Source organism: Octodon degus, unplaced genomic scaffold (genome assembly GCF_000260255.1).
Source record: "Octodon degus isolate 3935 unplaced genomic scaffold, OctDeg1.0 scaffold00219, whole genome shotgun sequence".
In the NCBI taxonomy this organism is placed as follows: domain Eukaryota; kingdom Metazoa; phylum Chordata; class Mammalia; order Rodentia; family Octodontidae; genus Octodon; species Octodon degus.
The window spans coordinates 483,205-500,253 of record NW_004524795.1 but is presented as its reverse complement, the minus strand read 5'-3'; the positions used below and the strand labels follow the sequence as shown (position 1 = coordinate 500,253).

At 43.4% G+C, this 17,049-nt stretch overlaps 1 protein-coding gene across 1 annotated transcript in view; it reads right to left on the bottom strand.

Annotated features, from left to right (window-relative positions):
- The window catches only part of Usp43 (ubiquitin specific peptidase 43), an 83,553-nt gene that overhangs the window by 37,868 nt on the left and 28,636 nt on the right, over nucleotides 1–17,049 (bottom strand). The window contains exons 4-8 of the mRNA XM_012517838.2: nucleotides 16,038–16,130; nucleotides 14,279–14,414; nucleotides 10,726–10,861; nucleotides 8,474–8,612; nucleotides 4,086–4,197 (exon numbers count right to left, since the gene is read on the bottom strand). Coding sequence (XP_012373292.1) covers nucleotides 4,086–4,197; nucleotides 8,474–8,612; nucleotides 10,726–10,861; nucleotides 14,279–14,414; nucleotides 16,038–16,130 — 616 coding nt within the window. The remainder of the gene's footprint in view (nucleotides 1–4,085; nucleotides 4,198–8,473; nucleotides 8,613–10,725; nucleotides 10,862–14,278; nucleotides 14,415–16,037; nucleotides 16,131–17,049) is intronic.

Genomic DNA, 17,049 nt, shown 5'->3' with positions numbered 1-17,049 from the left:
CCACTAGGAAGAATGTATGCAATGTATTAATTATTGAAACTGTCCTACCAATTTGATTTGAAACTGTCTCATTGCTATTTGTTTATCAATAAAATTATGGGGGAAAAATAATTAAAAAAAGAACTATAAGACACTTTCCAAAAAAGGTTCTACCATTTAACATTTCCACTGATGTATAAGAAATTTTAAAAAGAAAGAAATAGGAAAAAGAAAGAAATCTAGTTGTTCAATGTCTTCACTAATATTTGGCTTTGTCAGCCTTTTAAAATTAATTTGTTCTGGGCTGGGAATATAGCTCAGTGGTCTAAGCTCCTACCTGGCAAGCACAAGGATCAGGGTTCGATCCCTGATACTGCATCCTTGCCAGCCCTGCACCAACCTGGCCACCAAAATCAGGTGTGGTGGCACACGCCTATAATCCAGGCACTGGGGAGGTTGAGACAGGAGGATCACTATGAGTCTGAGCTGCGTAGTGAGACCCTGTACCAAATAGATAAATAAATGAAGGATTAAAATAAAAATTAAATTAATTCATTCTAAAAAAAAAAAAAAGGAAAGAAACATGATTGTGGCATGTGCTACAATGCAGAAGACCTTGAAAACAGGATGTTTAATGAAAAAACATCAGGTATGAAGGACTGCATTATTCTTAGTATATATGGGGTACACAGAATAGGCAAGTTCAGAATTAGAAAGTAAAAACGATGATTACAAGGGGCCGGAGCGATGAAGGAAAGAGGAATGAAGAGTTATTTGGGGCAGACATAGCTCTGGTTGGAAATGATGAAAAATTGGGAATACAGGTATCGGTGATGGTCTCACAACAGTGTGGATGGAATTAATGCACACTTATAAATGGTTAAGGTAAATATATATTTTACCAGTTCTTTAAAAAAAATCACTGAAGTCATCATTCAAATAAAAGAAATATAGTGCTCATAGATTATCAATCGTGACCTTGAATACAACCAAAAAAAAAAATTCTTTCAATTCAAGGGTAAAAAGGCAGACACTTATGCTTAAAAATGCAAATGAGCAGGGCATGGTGGCACATCCCCATAATCTCCGTTACTCAGGAGGCTGAGGCAGGAAAATTACAAGTTTGAGTCCAGCCTAGAGTTTTTCTAAAATCTAAATAATGGGGGTAGTGGTGGGGAAGAGGCCAGGTGTGGTGGCACAGACCTGTAATCTCAGCTCTTGGAAGGCTGAGGCAAGAGGATCAAGGCCAGTCTGGGCTACACAGGGAAGTTTGAATTACATAGTAGACCATGTCTCGATTTCAATCTCAATCTCTCTCTCTCTCTCTCTCTCTCTCTCTCTCTCTCTCTCTCTGTTACACACACACACATACACACCTGCACACACACACACACACACACACACACACACACACACAAAGATATATATGTTGAATTATGATGGAAGAAGAAAAGGAAAGCACCCTGATTTAGGAAAGAAGAGCCAGTACTTGGGAGGACAGAAAGATCTGATTGAGGAAGCTGTGCAGACTCCTCTGCTACGCAGCCGACTGCACAAGGAACAGCAGGGCCCGGGCTCAGCAGACGAACCACAGCCTGGTTGCAGAGGACTGTTTGGCTGTAGCTTGGATATTTCATTGTTTAACTGTCCCCAAGGGTGTATTGGAATTGAAGTCCTGTCCACAGGGTGGCACTACAGCCTCAGATGGTGAGGGAACATTTGGAACAGGCGGCCTTGTGAGAGGTCCTTTGGTCATCATGGACACATCTGTCTGGCTGACCGTCCATCTGTCTCCCCCTGGAGACCCAACAGCTCTGCTCTTCTATACCCCACTGTGACGTGCCATCATCTGTCACCCACACCAGAGCCAAGTCTGCAAAGGCACCAGGTTGCTGAACATCCAGAGCTGTGGTCTAAATAAACCTTTAGATATTTACTAATTAGCTTCCTTTGGTATGTCACTGCAGTGACAGGAAGCTAACTAGTACAAGGGTCTTCAGAATGAAGTTCAGGGAATGTGTACCGCTACCTGGGCTATACCCACTATCTAGCTGATCTACAGCTTAGCAACAAAGAAATAAAAAACAACCAGCTGACGTCCAGGCTTTAAGTCAGAGTCGGCACAGAAGAGTGTGCTTTCTGCAAAGAACAGTAACTCTGACGGGGGGACTTCTCCCTCGGTGACTCCTAACTGAGACCTGCCTGCACCCATCCACAGGACGCAGTACCCAGAAGAAGCCGCTAGCTGTTCACACGCAGACAAACCAACCTTGCTGGCCCCACCGAACTTTGCAGGGTGACCACAGCCACGATTCCATAATGATCAACATTTACTTCATAACCCATGTGAAGTAGTTCTCTCCAACAAACTGCAAAGTTTTCACAAGAAACATTCTCCTGTCCCTGCTCTTGGCTAAGCCAGCTCATCTTAGAGGTGTCAACGCACATTCGCTATGCTTCATCTTTCCACTGCAAGGTGGAGAGTTCTGAATTTCTTGTTTTCCAGTTATTACTGTGGCGAGTCAATGTCTAATATACTAGCGGAAGGACTGTGGGCTAAGTGGGCGGGCTAGCCTCGGAACCCCACAGCTTTTGGGAACATACTGTTTCTACAGAAATCCAAGCCCTTGCACACTCACTAGTGAATGGGACAGTGTGCAGGGCCACGTAGCACCGTCCCACTTTGAGTGTTGCTGGCCTTCCTGATACCTTGGTCAGTCCTTGGTATTGAAATGGCTATGGAGACACAGAAGCCAAAGTTATGTGCATGTGACAAGGTAAAGAGGGACAGCTGAGATAAGTGCTCACATCAAAGTGGTTTTGTCCACTTTCAACAATCAGCTGCACACAGGGCCGGGGGCTGGCTAAAGCTATTACTAGATATTCTGACCTACTTGTAGAGAAGTTAGTTTCTAAATTGAGCACTATGGCAGATCTACACTGTAGTTCACCACATAAAACTCTAGAGATAAAGGCTGCCACGAATGTGGCAGATGTCTTTAACAGAGTGGTATTTGGTGTAAACCCTAAATCAACTGTATGGGCCTGTTCCCCACCCCCGACTCCACCCCAGAACAGAAAGAAAACTGAATCATGAGGAATTAGCTCTGGAGTAAGTTTGTTGTATCACCAAAGGGAAAGGCTTGTTCTAAGAGAATAGTTGGGGAGAAACAAGGCTCTGAGGCAACTGACCTGGACCTAAAAATGTCACCATCTTTCCTGCCAGGCTGCCACCAAAGAGGCTCCTGATATTATAGACGCTAAACATTAATGGCTTTGTAGGTACTCAAAACTGGGCATGGTGGTGCATGCCTGTAATCCCAGCACTCAGGAGGCTGAGGCAGGAGGACTGCTGTGAGGTCAGCCTGGACTAGAAAGGGAGTGAGCTCAAGGCCAGCCTGAATTACATAGTGAAATATTGTCTCAAAATGACAAACAGCAACAACAACAAAATGACACACATATACACACAAAAAAGACAACAAGAAAAAAATATGAATTTTAAATGTGGTTTTTAAAATTGGAAAACTATCAATCTGAGAATAAATAAACATGGCAAAAGGTGTTTGACTTTAAGCTTTAAATCTCAAGTTTCTGAAAAACTGGACAAATTAATTTAATGTCCAGATTTTCACACACATATAATCGTGTAGTTTAATTTGCCATGGAAATGACATCTCAAGTCCTTTGAAATTTTGGATCTAAATGTGTAAATTACAGTTTACTATAATATGCCATCCTCTAGGGAGAATTGTGGAAAATCATAAATATGTAAAAATGAGAATAATAATATAAGTACTGCTCACTATTCCAGAGGTGTGTGTAAAGATTTAACAAGAAAGAGCCCTGGCTGGGAAATGTGTTTTGTAATAGCACAAAAATAAATAAATAAATAAATAAATAAATAAATAAAATAAAAATAAGGGTATAAAGTGGTTTACTTTCTTGCACATAAATCAAAGTTGTATGATAGAACAACCTGAGCCCTCTCATTCACAGGAAAGTCTTCTCTCTCCTCAGATACCTCTAGATTCTACTTTCTTCTCAACACACGCACACATGCACACAGGCATGCATGCGCACGCACACACACGCACACGCCCTACCTGTGCAGGGGCCTCACTCCTCATGAGATAGCGGACCTTACTGAGGATACACTGCTGCAGCTGGGCCCAAGAAATGGTTCTGTCTTCCCTTATCAGGAAAGGTGGCCCAAATCTGGAAATCCAAGGAAATCAGGTTATTTCAGAGAGGGAAAATCAACAGTACCCAACAGTTCTTGAGTACTGCTTCACTTCTGGCTTCCTCCAAGTTGGGTAAATGAAGAGACTGGAGCCAAGCACAAAACGCAATTACGTTCAGAGCCCTACATTATATAGGGAGACACTGGCAGGCAAACCGAGGGCTGGAGAGGCAAAGCCAGTGACACACGGCAGTCAAACAGCTGCTCCCAGTGATGGGCTGGCCAGAAAATGCCCCGCACAGTGGGCAGAACAGCGAAAGAGCCGAAGAGAACCACAAGAAAGCAAGGCAGGGATAAACCAAGCGACACAGTTGTAGGTTTGTGCATCACAGATATTCTCAGTACTGGGAATGATTTCCACGTGCTACCCTAATAAACACACTTTAATGGGCTTGCAGCACCAAGAACATGGGGCTGTGTCTGTCATCCCGGCCATGCCATGAGTGCTCCTGGACAAATCACTGCCCGCTCTCTGACCACTCACTGTTCCAGGGTCGTGTGAAGACCAACGGCGTAAGAACGTGAATACGTTCTGGAAACACTGCTAAAAATGCAGCACAAATAGGAAGTGACAGGTCTGGGCCGGGAAGGGCACCGCACATCCACTGAGTGAACACGTCTGTTCATTTAACTAATCCTGTATCACTGAGCATTCAGTTTGCTTCTCATTTTTATGTAAACAATGCATGCCTCGTTCGGGACATACATATTTTCTTGTAATTGCAACTCTGACTGCACATAAAAAAAATTGTTCTTACAGGATAAAGTTCCAGAAGTGGAAAGAGGGACCAAAGTTCTTCATTCCCAAACTGTTCTCCAGAAAGACCATACCAATTTAGCAAGGGTAAGTGGCCAGTTCACTGGGTAAACAGTGATGATACCTTCCTGTAACCCCAGAATTCTAGAAGGCCAAGGCAGGAAGTTCTCAAGTACAAGCCCAGGGGGCTTGCAGGTTAGCTCAGTTCTTTAAAGCGCCTGCTTGGGCAAACTCAGTCAGGTGCAGGGGACCCTGGTTCGAACCACACCAGAGCCGCCCTTAAGGCAGCCAGAGCTAACAAAAAAAAAAAAACAAAAAAAACAAAAAAAAACCTTTCTCAAGTACAAGCACAGCCCAGTCAATTTAGGAACTTAGTAAGACCCTGTCTCAAAATAAAAAAAAAAAAGAGAGAGAAAGAGAGAATTGACTGGGGATATAGCTCAGTATGAAGGCCTTGGTTTAATTTTCAGTACAGTGGAGAAAAATATGATTTGTCTTAGTCTTGCCCAGAAAAGTGTGATTGATATCTAAAGGTTCCAGGTAACTATATGAAAGGTGAAGACTAGCATCTTGCGAGCTGGATGTGGTAGCACATGCCTGTAATCCCAGCTCTAGGGAGGCTGAAGCAAGAGGATCACTGTGAGTTCAAGGCCAATCTGGGCTACAAGGTGAATTCAAAGCCTACCTAACTACATAGTGAGACCCCAGTCTCAAAACAAACAAGAGAACAGTATCTTGCTGTTGAGCCAAATAGCCAAGGGTGGTACACACCTGAAATCCCAGTACTGGGGAAACTGAGGCTACAAATTTAAGGCCAGCCTGGATCACATAGTGAGTTCAAGGTCAGACTGAACTATACTTCCATCTCAAAAAACAAAACAAAGAAAGAAAAAGAATATTATCTTGCTACTGCAATCAGAATGTCCTCCACCACTAACGATCTAACAATGTTGAGTATTTTTAACCTGGGAATGTACTTCTTTTGTGAACTCTGGTTCATCTTTGTGGTAAGTTTTGTTTTTTCCTATTGTTTTTTGGTGTTTTTTTTTTTTTAAAAACAGGGTCAAAGCCTAGTTCAGACTAGACCTGAACTCACCATGTAGTCCAGACTGGCCTCAGACTCATGGCAATCTTCCTGCCTCGGCCCCCCAAGTGCTGGGGTCACAGGGGTGTGGCCTGATGCCCAGCTTCTATGGTATTTTCTTGGCAGAGCATTTACCTCATTGAGAGAGCAACAGACTTCACATGAGGAATATGAGTCTTCCCCTCGCGCATGACAAATATTCTTCCTCATTCGTTCTTTGCCTTTAAACTTGTTCTCAATTTTAATGTTAAATATGTTTAAAACATCAGCCTTCTCCTTCATAGCCTCCTATTTTGGGTGCTAATACATTCCCACCAGTTTGAACCATTGCATGCATGACTGTCCCTTTGGCGGGGCTTTTACCACTGTGGGACAGTCATGCATGACTACCAAGGTTCAAGCCACCCATCAAGGAGACACACAAATCATGGCCCTGTCATGAAAATGTTAAAATGGCCCCCTCCACCCAGAGAAACAAATATGCCCCTATATTTTCTTTAAAATGTATTTTATTTTGTTTTGTTTTGCAAATTTTAGAGAGGGGATCACACTCTGTAGTTTAGGTTGGACTCAAACTCCTGATGATCCTCCTGCCTCAGCCTCTGAGTTCTGGAACATTCACCACCATCCCCAGGCTTTTAAAAAAAATTATGTATTTGGTACAGGGTCTCACTACACAGCTCAGAATCATAGTGATCCTCCTGTTTCAGCCTCCCCAGTGCTGGGATTACAAGTGTGCACCCTACGCCTGGATTCAGTGGCTGGCTCAGTGTTCCCCAGGGGTGGGGCTGGCGTGGCATGTGGCACCAGGAATTGAACCCTGGTCCCTGCACTTGCCAAAGTAGGGGCTTAGGCTACTGGACTATCTCTCCAGCCCACCCCCAGCCTTTTAAAAGACATCTTAAGTCTTCCTTTTCTAAAGATGTATTTCTAATCAACCTGGGCCTTACACATATGAACTTATGGCAAGAATATAAAAGCAATTTTTTGTCTGAATATGGGGTGGCACATAATTGTAATCCCAGTACTCTGGGATGCTGAGGCAGGTAGATTCCAAGTTTGACCCCAGCCTATACAATTTAGCAAGACCCTACCTCAAAATAAAAAATTAAAAAGGACTGTGGATATAGCTCAGTGCAAAGGCCCTGGGTTCTCCAGCACCACAAAAATATTTAAAAGTAAAAGTAATTATTTAAAATAAAATAATTACTTGGCTTATTCTAGTTGGTTAATTTAATAATATATTCTTTTTCCCATGTCACAATGTTTTAATAATTAAAATTATTCTATTTCAATAGACTAATTCTTTCTTTTCCTTTCTTTCTCCCCAACATTTTCTGACTTTTTTTTTTGTTGTTTGTTTGTTTGTTTTTGTTTTTTTGGCGGAACCAGGGATTGAACTCAGGCCCTTGCCCTTGCCAGGAAAGCGCTTATTCCACTGAGCCATTCCTTGGCCCCCTTTCTGATTATTCTTAGCAATTTACTGTTCCATAAACTTTGTTGTTGTTTTGTTTTGTTTTGTTTTGTTTTGTTTTGTTTTGTTTTGTTTTGTTTTGAGACAAGGTCTCACTATGTAGCCCAGGCTGGCCTTGAACACACGGCAATCCTCCTGCCTCAGCCTTCTGAGCACTGGGATTGTAGGTATGCACCACACACCCAGCCAACAATACATATTTACAGGACACAATGCAATGCTCCCATACATCATGCAATAATCAAGGCAGAGTAATTAAAATATCTATCACCTCCAATACTCATCATTTCCTTCTTGTCACTTTTTTGGACTATACAGAAAAGCTGTCTGTTTTTGCAAGTCTGTAATACAAACGCCCCTTTCCCTCTTGTTAGTTGTGATCACATTCTAGCCCTTAGAGGTTTGGTTTGGTTGCTTTGTTTAGCTCTGTTGTGTTGTGTCATCTTACTGCCCAGGCTGGCCTTGAACCCTGAGCCTCCTTCCCCAAACTCTTGAGTAGCTGGGACCGCAGACACACCCCGCACTGTGCTCAGCCTTCCTTTCTCCTTTCTTTTCTTTCCTTTTTCTTGTGAGACAGGGGCTCACCAAGTCACTAAGTGGCTCCCGTTCTCTTATACTCAGTTTCCTTTTGAGCCTTGCTTCCTGGCCAGCTCTTGACAACTGGATATTGTATCAAATAACACCTGTGAGGCCAGGTAACCATGCCTTCAGTCAACAGGCAGCACTGATGTTTAATTAAGGATGCTGTTGGCCATCTGCTTAAAGCCATTATTTCTGGTCCTCTTGCTCCAGAAGTACCCTATTCCCTTCTTCTACTTTATTAATCTTGGGGATAGATATTTAATTTTATCAAGTTATAATTATTCTAGACAAAGCCCCAAATAGAGGTCTGCAAACCCCAGACACCACATGAAAAAAGGATGATGTGAAACATACCTGCTCGCATGCTGGCCTGAGCCCACCAGGTTGCAGAAGAGGATGGGCACCTTGTTCTCACCCTGGAGAGGCAGAGAAAACCGCTGGCCCTCCTGGGCCCCCAGGCGTGGGGACACTATCGGCAGACCCGCTGGTCGAGCTGGGGGAGAGAATGGCATTAAAGGGCCCTGCAGTGGGCCACAGCCTTGGCGCTTCCACCTTCTTTCTCTCTGAGCACCTACTCACCACCCGAGAGAGGACACCTGGTGGCTTTTGGATATTTTGCTTTGTCTTGTTTTTTGTTTTGTTTTGTTTTTTTGTCTTTCTGAGTCACAGTCTTACTATGCAGTTCAGTCTGGCCTTGACCTCATTTGTAGCCCAGGCTGGTCTCGAACCTGCAATGATCCTCCTGCCTCAGTGCTGGGATTATAGACAGACATCACCATGCTCAGCTAACTAATTTGGGTTTTACGCCTTGATCAGACGCCCCAAGAGTGTCCACAGTCTTAGGAAGACAATAATAAGAAGGTATATTGAGAAGACAAAAGTCTCCCATGGAGAAAGAAGACTTCACTACTTTCCATTTCTGGTCTGAATTGTGACTTTAAGGAATGTACATGTCACTTTTGATTAAATTAGAAATGAAGACTTGCTTGAGTGAGTTGTAAAACGGGGTCAGGCAACATTGTGCTCCAGATTCCAGTGCCCAGAGTTTCATGTTGTCTCCAGTCAACAGCCAGGGCCCATGGACTGCTGTTGGCTCATGACACGGGGCCAGGGATGGGACTACCCTTTGTCGGAGAAAAAGAACATACTCCAAGATATTACAGGGGTGTCCAAAACCTCAGAAAAGAACCAAAGTCCCAACATCTCAAAAAAAAATTTCAGGGGCCAGCCAGATAGCTCAGCAGATTAAAGCGTCTGCCTGGGCAGTCGCAGAGACTCGGGTTCGATCCCCAGAGCGCCGTACTGACCCTACCCTCAGGGTGCGTTGAGACAGTGACTGAGACTGGGCGTGGTGGTGTATGCCTGTAATTCCAGCACTTGAGAGGCTGAAAACAGGAGGATCACTACCAGTCTGATCTATGTAGTAAGACCCTATAGACCATATACTAAATACATGAAAAAAAATTTCTATATATACTATTTTTCCCTATATATCTGTTCTTATGTTAGGGTATAATTGACAAATTAGGTATGGTAAGATATTAACAATAATAACAAAATAATCACAATATACTGTATAATAAAGTTACTTAAAAGTTATGGGGATGGGATGTAGCTCAGCATACCTGAGTGGCTGCCAAGCATACGTGAAGTCCTTTGTTTGATCCCCAGCATGGAAAAAACAAAACTAAACACAAAAATGAATTGTTGTTTCTGGAATTTCCCATTTAATATTTTCAGACCATGGGTAACTAAAATTGTGGAAAGGGAAGTCACAGATTAGGGGATTGCTGTATGCTGTAACACTGGCACAGGGTGCTTTAATATTGGACTTCTAGGCAGACTGAATGGGCCAAAATATGTATTGCTGACAATGAAAGGCTATTTGAAATTGACCATGTTGCCAGGAAGTGGTACACGGCTGTAATTCCCCTACTTGGGGGGCTGAGGCAGGAGGATTGCCCCAAGCTTAAGGCCAGCCTAGGCTGCATAGGGAGTTCAAGGGCGGCTCTATTATACAGTAAGAGCCTGTCTGAAGGAAAGAAAAGAAAGAAAAATTCACCATGTTAGCTAGTGTGAGGTTTAAGAAAAAAAGCATTATGCAGTATAACCATTAATAACAATGCTATCTTTTAATGTCTTTGACAATTAAAATTTTCAGAAATTTTATTTGAAATACAGCCCTTAAATCACAAGAGTTTTGAACATAAAGAGTTTTGAACATAAACAATCTTTATTAGTGTACGTGCTCACACTAAATAGTGACTCCCAAAATATCCCTGGGCTGGCATCACCTGCGAAGTTGTTAAATATGCAAATTCAGGCCCCACCCATGGCCTACAAATCCAGAACTCGGGATGCGGTCCAGCAATCTGATTTAACAAACTTTCTGGGTAATTCTGATATTCACTAAAGTTTCAAGAACCTTAGTATTGGCTAAATAATCTTTAGTAATCAACCATCAATCAACACCAAACTGCAGAGAAAATAAGCCCAACAGTTCCACATGCTAGAAGTAAATGTTTTAGGCCTTAGCAACCTATGAAAACCATCTGGAGCCTACAACCCACAACATCCCAATAAAATTATGCAAGACACTCTTGTACCTGAGAGCGTCCCTTGGCTGGGAGGCGGAGGGACTTGGAAGGCGTACACGTTATCTCCCTCTGCTATGGTATTCAGGTCCTCTTCATCAAAGAAAGACCGCTGGAATCCATTGGGATACAGTTCAACCAAGATTACCTGCAATGAGAAAGATCATTTTCCCTCTTGATTTCTCAAAGAGAACCTAACAGATAAGAAACCAGGATGACTGGAAGCCTTTTCACCCTCCCTTCTCAGTGGTTACACATTTTAAGTAATAAAATACAAAGGGCGTAACAGATTGATCTATGGATGTCTCATCAGCAACCAAAAGAGAACTTTTTTTAAAAAAAGACAAGGTCTCTGGCCTTGAACCTACTAAGGAGCCTAGACTGGCCTTGGACTCACAGTGATCCTCCTGCCTCAGCCTCCCAAATATGTGGATTACAGGCATGTGCCATCATGTCAGCAAAAAATAAATAAATAAATAAGTAAAATAATCTAAAGTTTTATACCCAGCTAAACTATATGAAAGAATCAGAAATAAATAAAGTTCTCTTCAGGTAAACAAAAAGTGTTTGCTACTTATACAGCTCCACTAAGTGAACATCTAAATAGTGTTACTAATCCTTTTCATATTATGTTTACATGGAAAATGTTTATGGAATACAGGTTTATGGGGATTGGCTTATAAGAGAAGAAGGGAGGAAAGAGGTGACTATTTTGGGGAGTCTTGGCTAACCCAAGTCTCAACCCTGATTCACCAAGGACAAAGGAATCAACATTTCAATACATGACTCACAGAAGGCCCTTTTAAGCCACATCAGCTAGGAAATTATCTTGTAAAAGATACATTTCAGGATTAAAGACAAAGCAACAATAATCAGAATTAAAGCCTAAGAGTAAGGTAAAAATGGTGACTTAAAATGGTAAAATTTGGTAAATGAAAACATACATTGACTATGCAAAACATAAGAATTACTAAAACTTTTACAAGTTGGAAGAGTAAGAGGCAAGATAAAACAATAATAATATCTATCTACAATGTCTAAGTCAAAAAATATTTTTAAAAAGCATATCAAAATCTTTGTGTTTGATATTAACATTACATTTTAATTATACATGCTGACATGTAGTAAATAGTAAAAGCTGAGTGTGGTGGCACATGACTGTAATCTCAGCTGAGGCAGGAGGATCACTGTGCGTTTGAGACCAGCCTGAGCTGTATAGCGAGATCCTGTCTCAAAAACATTAAATATATGAACAAATAAATAAATAAATGTGCCAGGGAGATAGCTCAGCAGCATAAGTGCCTGCCTGGCAAGCACAAGGTCCTGAGTTTGATTCCTAATACTGGAATCAATCAACCAATAAATAAATACACAAAACAAGAAAATATAATATGCATGTCCCAAATCAAAAGATACAGAATAAAGAAAAATTGCTCAATTCATAAAAAGCAATAAAGGAGGGGAGGGGAAAAAAATCAGGAAATGTTTAAGAAATAAAAAACATGAAACAAGATGATGGGAATGTATACAAACATATCTGTAATCATAGATAATACAAGTGGAATAAACTGCCATTTTTAAAACAAAATATCAAGATAAATTTAAGTTCTAGTCAAAATATTCATATAAACATCCCCAGAGATTTCTATCTCACCAAACAAACATGTCCCATTGTACACATTCCTAATAGTCCTACGTGTATTCAAATTCTACCTCTTTTGGATAGACCTCTGTTTTTTTTTTTAATTTCTATTTACCCCCTCAAAAAATGTATGTCTACCACTTTGCTTCTCTCTGTCTCTCTTTCTCTCTCATACACATAAATAGGTCCCCTAGTGCACTTTGGTGTGCTTTGAGAATTTAGAAAGCACATATTTTCCCCTTTTTTCAGATCCTCATGAGAAACCTATCTAGAGGTCAAAGGCATTGGGGGACGGGGCTCAGGAGGGGGCTGGGGTGTTAGGCTCAGTAATCACGGCGACTATAGGGCCATAGACAGGTGTAAAACTCAACAAACTACAGCCTCAGGATACCACACTGCGTTGTAAGCAGGTTACACCTTAACCAAAAAGGTTAAAAAAAATTTTTTAACCAATGAGGTAGCCAGAGAAGCATAAAAGGTAAAGAAACAGAGGGGCCGCCAATCACTTACCTGCTCAAGGACAGAGAGCTACAGAGTAACTACATCACAGTGAGAACCTCCGCAGAGCCCCCACTCTGCCATCTGGCTTGTCCCCACCATTGCCTCTGCCCATCATGTCATGGGAGCCCCTCCAGGCATGGTGAACCCAACCCTTCACCAAAATGCCTTGAAAAAACAAACATGAAAGAGCATAGCCCCCCACCTTCCCCATGTCAGACATCCTCAGTTCTCTCAGTAACTGTATTTCATTTATTTAAAAAAATAATCGGGGCTGGAGAGATGGCTCAGTGGTCTAAAGCACCTACTTGGAACAAGCTTGGCAAAGCACAGGGACCGCGGTTCGATCCCCCAGCACCACATGCCAGCCAGCTGCGCCCCCTGGTGGGCTGAGCTGGACACACACACACACACACACTAAATAAATGTTAAAAAAAAAAATTAAAAAAAAATAAAAAAATAATCATTTGTTTATTTATCTATTTGGTACAGGGTCTTACTACGCAGCTCAGACTCAGTGATCCTCCTGTCTCAGCCTCCTCAGTGCTAGGATTATAGGCATACACCACCACACCCGGGGTTCTGGGGCTGGTACATCATACAGTACCAGGGATTGAACCCGGGTCTTTGAGTTTGCCAAGTATGTGCTTAGACCACCAAGTTATCTCCCCATCCCCTATATTTCATTTATTGCCCCTTCAGAAGCCTGGTTTATATTCTCACAAGTGAAATTACAAAGTCATAGCTCTGGCTCTGAAAACAAACCACCTATGTTCAAACCCTGACCGCTGCGTCCTCACTGAGTGACCTTTGGCAAGTGCCTTAACTCTTTATGATGTCTTTTTCTCACCAGCAAAATGAGGACAATTGTAATGTCTACTTTACCCAGTGGCTGGCATGAAATGATTATGGAAATGATTAGAAAGGTCACTGCAAGGGCTGGCGAGATAGCTCAGCAGAGTAAGCACTTGCTTGGACAAGTGCAGGGACCAGATTCAATCCCTGGCACCACATGCCACACTAGCCCTGCCCCCAGGCATGCTGAGCCAGCATAGTGGCACATGCCTGCAATCCAAGCACTTCAGCGCTGGGGAGGCTGAAAACAGAAGGATCACTGTGAGTCCGAGCTGCGTGGGGAGACTCTGATGTACATTAAAAAAAGAAAAAGAAAAAATCACCGCACAGTGTCCAACACTTGACAAGCATAACTGAGGTCAGCTGCTGTTGAAACTATCGATCACAACCACCTTCTAGAAAGGCCGGTGTCCTTCATGGTTACCCCACAAGGGGCAAGGAGAAGTCAACACGAGGGACTAGGAATCAGACAGAAACCGTAGTGTCACCTGGTACCCACAGATCAGCACAGGCTGCAGGCCGGTCAGCATCCTGCCCCCGGGGCCAGGCCCCAGTGCAATCCCCTCTCACCTCCTCTGCAGGGACTCCGCCTTCCTCCGCTGCCAGCTTCCTCAGGGCAGCCACCGTGCTCAGAATTGGCACAGCCAGGCCAACCCGCAGGAACCTCTGACTCTTACAGGGGAAGACTAACGTGACACTCAAGAACCTGAAAAACAAAAAGGGGCCACATTCTTACAGACTCTCACCAGCACCTTGGCAGGAGCTTGAGTTCATTGGCACCATCTTGGCTTCGGGTTGGCTCCTTGCACTTTGGGCATGCTCCCACCAGGGGGAAGTAGAGAGTCAAATCTCCTAAACTGATTTTCCAGGTTGAAAATAGAAAGGATTTGATTAAGAATTATTATATAGAGCTCTGATCGCAACTGTCAGCAGAGGCTTATGGGTAAAAATTCAACAAAAATAAACTTTAAAGTTTGAAAAATAAAGCAGACAAACTGCTTCTTCAAGAACAAGTCAACCTTACTGACAATTTTCTACTTTCCTTAATGGAAAATTTTCCTTGGGCATCTCAACTTCCACTTCCTCCTATTTCGCCCACCCCAGTCTTCTGGTTGCTGTTCTTCTTATCCTCAGTTAGGTCAGAAAGCCTGGATTTGATCCCAGGCAAACTGTCCCCATGGCAGCACCCTTAACCACTGCACCACGAGGCATAGGCCAACTTTCAGTTATCAATAGACATCCTCCTACAGCAGCACAAGTTGTGTCACATTGTGTAAGTTACAAGGGTGGTATAGACAGCACAGGATTTCAGAACAGAAAGGGAGGTTAAACCAGGCACAGTAGCATGCCTGTAATCTAATTATCTGGAGGCTGAGGCAAAGACAACAGCTTAGGGCTCAGCCTGCACAGCTTCACATATATGCTGCCAAAGCAAGCACCACTTGTGCAAATTAGTGAGACCTTGTCTCAAAGAAAATTTTAAAAAGGAATATCTAGTTCAGTGATAGCTTGCCTGGCATGTTCAAGGCCCTAGGTTTAATCTCTAGCACAAAAGAAAAAAAAAAAAAGAGGGAGAGATGTTAGCCGTCAGGAAGGGCTTTATAAAGACATCAGGTCTGATGCATCCTGAAGACAGAGACAGTGGACAAGTGGAGGGCAGGAGACAGGGCACTTAAGGACACGGAGGTCACCACGGCCATCACAATGCAGGGACAGCTCCCACATAGGAGCTCCCTGGCACTCGAGCTGTGACCCTGGCCAGCCGCCTCCACAGCACTGCTGTGCCTTGGCTTCTGCTAGGCTGCGGCGGCAGGACCCACTTCTGACTTTTGCCCGGCAGAGCATACCATGTAGATATCCAATCTTGCCTCTTTCTCTCCTCTCCCAAAACAATCCTGTCCCCTTTCTTTGTTCCTTCAAGAAATCATTTTCCCACATCTTCACCAAGAAGAAAAAGAATTTTGAAATAAAGCAAGAAAAGGAGGTGGTGAGCAATTGGCTCTGGTTTGTCCCTGCCTAGCCAAGGGGCCTTCTCCAGCCCCCAGAGGACTGAAGAGCGACACCAGCAGCAGCATGCTACACAGCCCAGGGTCAGACCCAGTTCTGTGGCCTCAGGGCTCATTTTCCCTGCTGAAGAAGGGCTGCAGCTCCCTTTTACTCTGTCACATTCAATCACCGAATGTCACCTGGCAATGCGGCTGGTTTCTAGAGAAAGAAAGGCTCAGTGAAAAGCAAAACAGAAAAGGGACAGGTTCAAGGTCAGATGGACCCTGTTGGCAACCAGCAAGAGGAGACCAAGGGCCCTGGGCAAGCAGCCGCTCTCACGTACCTCGTCTGGCGCAAGGGGATGGGAAGGGACACGCACAGGAAGGGATCAAAGGTGTTGCTCTGTTTCAGGCAGTGGGGACAAGTCAAGGAAGATCTGTGAGGACAAAGAAGAAAAATGAAAGTGTCATCATGTGTAAATAGCTTGGAGGTCCCTTGAAAAGTTACATACAGAATTACCACCGCATATCCATTCCCAGCAATTCCCCTCGAGGTACATACCCAGAAGAACTGAAAACAACTGTTCGACTGATGCTCAGATGTAAATGGTCTTTCTAGCAGCCCTGTTCCCAAGAGCCAAATACAGAAACCACCCAAATGCCCTTCAACAGATCAGCGGGGAAACAGAATGGTAGATCTACAGTGTAGCACATAACTCGGCTGTGAAGAGGAGTGGACTCCTGAGACGATGGGAAGGAGCCTGGCAAGCAGGATGCTAAAAACTCAGCAAGACTCCAGGCACAGAGATCCCACACTGCATAATTCCCTTTATGAGAGATACTCAGAATAGAAAAAAACTAAAAAGACAGGAAGCAAATTAGTGATGGCCAGGGGCTGGCAGAAGAGGGGGAAGCACGAGAACTTGCTAGGTACCAGGTTATTGTTTTGGATCTTAAAACGGATTACGAGGTATCAAGCAGTGTGGGTTGCTCAGCATTGTCATAGTTATATTATCATATAATCACTGTTATATTATCATATAAAAGCTTTACAGCTTTTATAGGATAATTTAGCTAGTCATGGTGGTGTGCACTTATAATCCCAGGTACTTGAGAGGCTGAGGCAGAAGGGTAGCTTGAGCCCAGGAGTTCAAGATCAGCCTAGACAGCATAGCAAGACCTTGTCTCAAGGCCAGGGGTATGACTCAGTGGCATAAACACCTGCCTGGCAAGTACAAGGCCAAGCTTGATACCCAGTACTAGGGGGGAGGTGGAGGAGGAGGAGGAAGGAAAAAGGAGGAAGAAGGAGGGAGAAGGAAGAGAAGGAGGAGGAAGAAAGAAGAGGAAGGAAGGAAG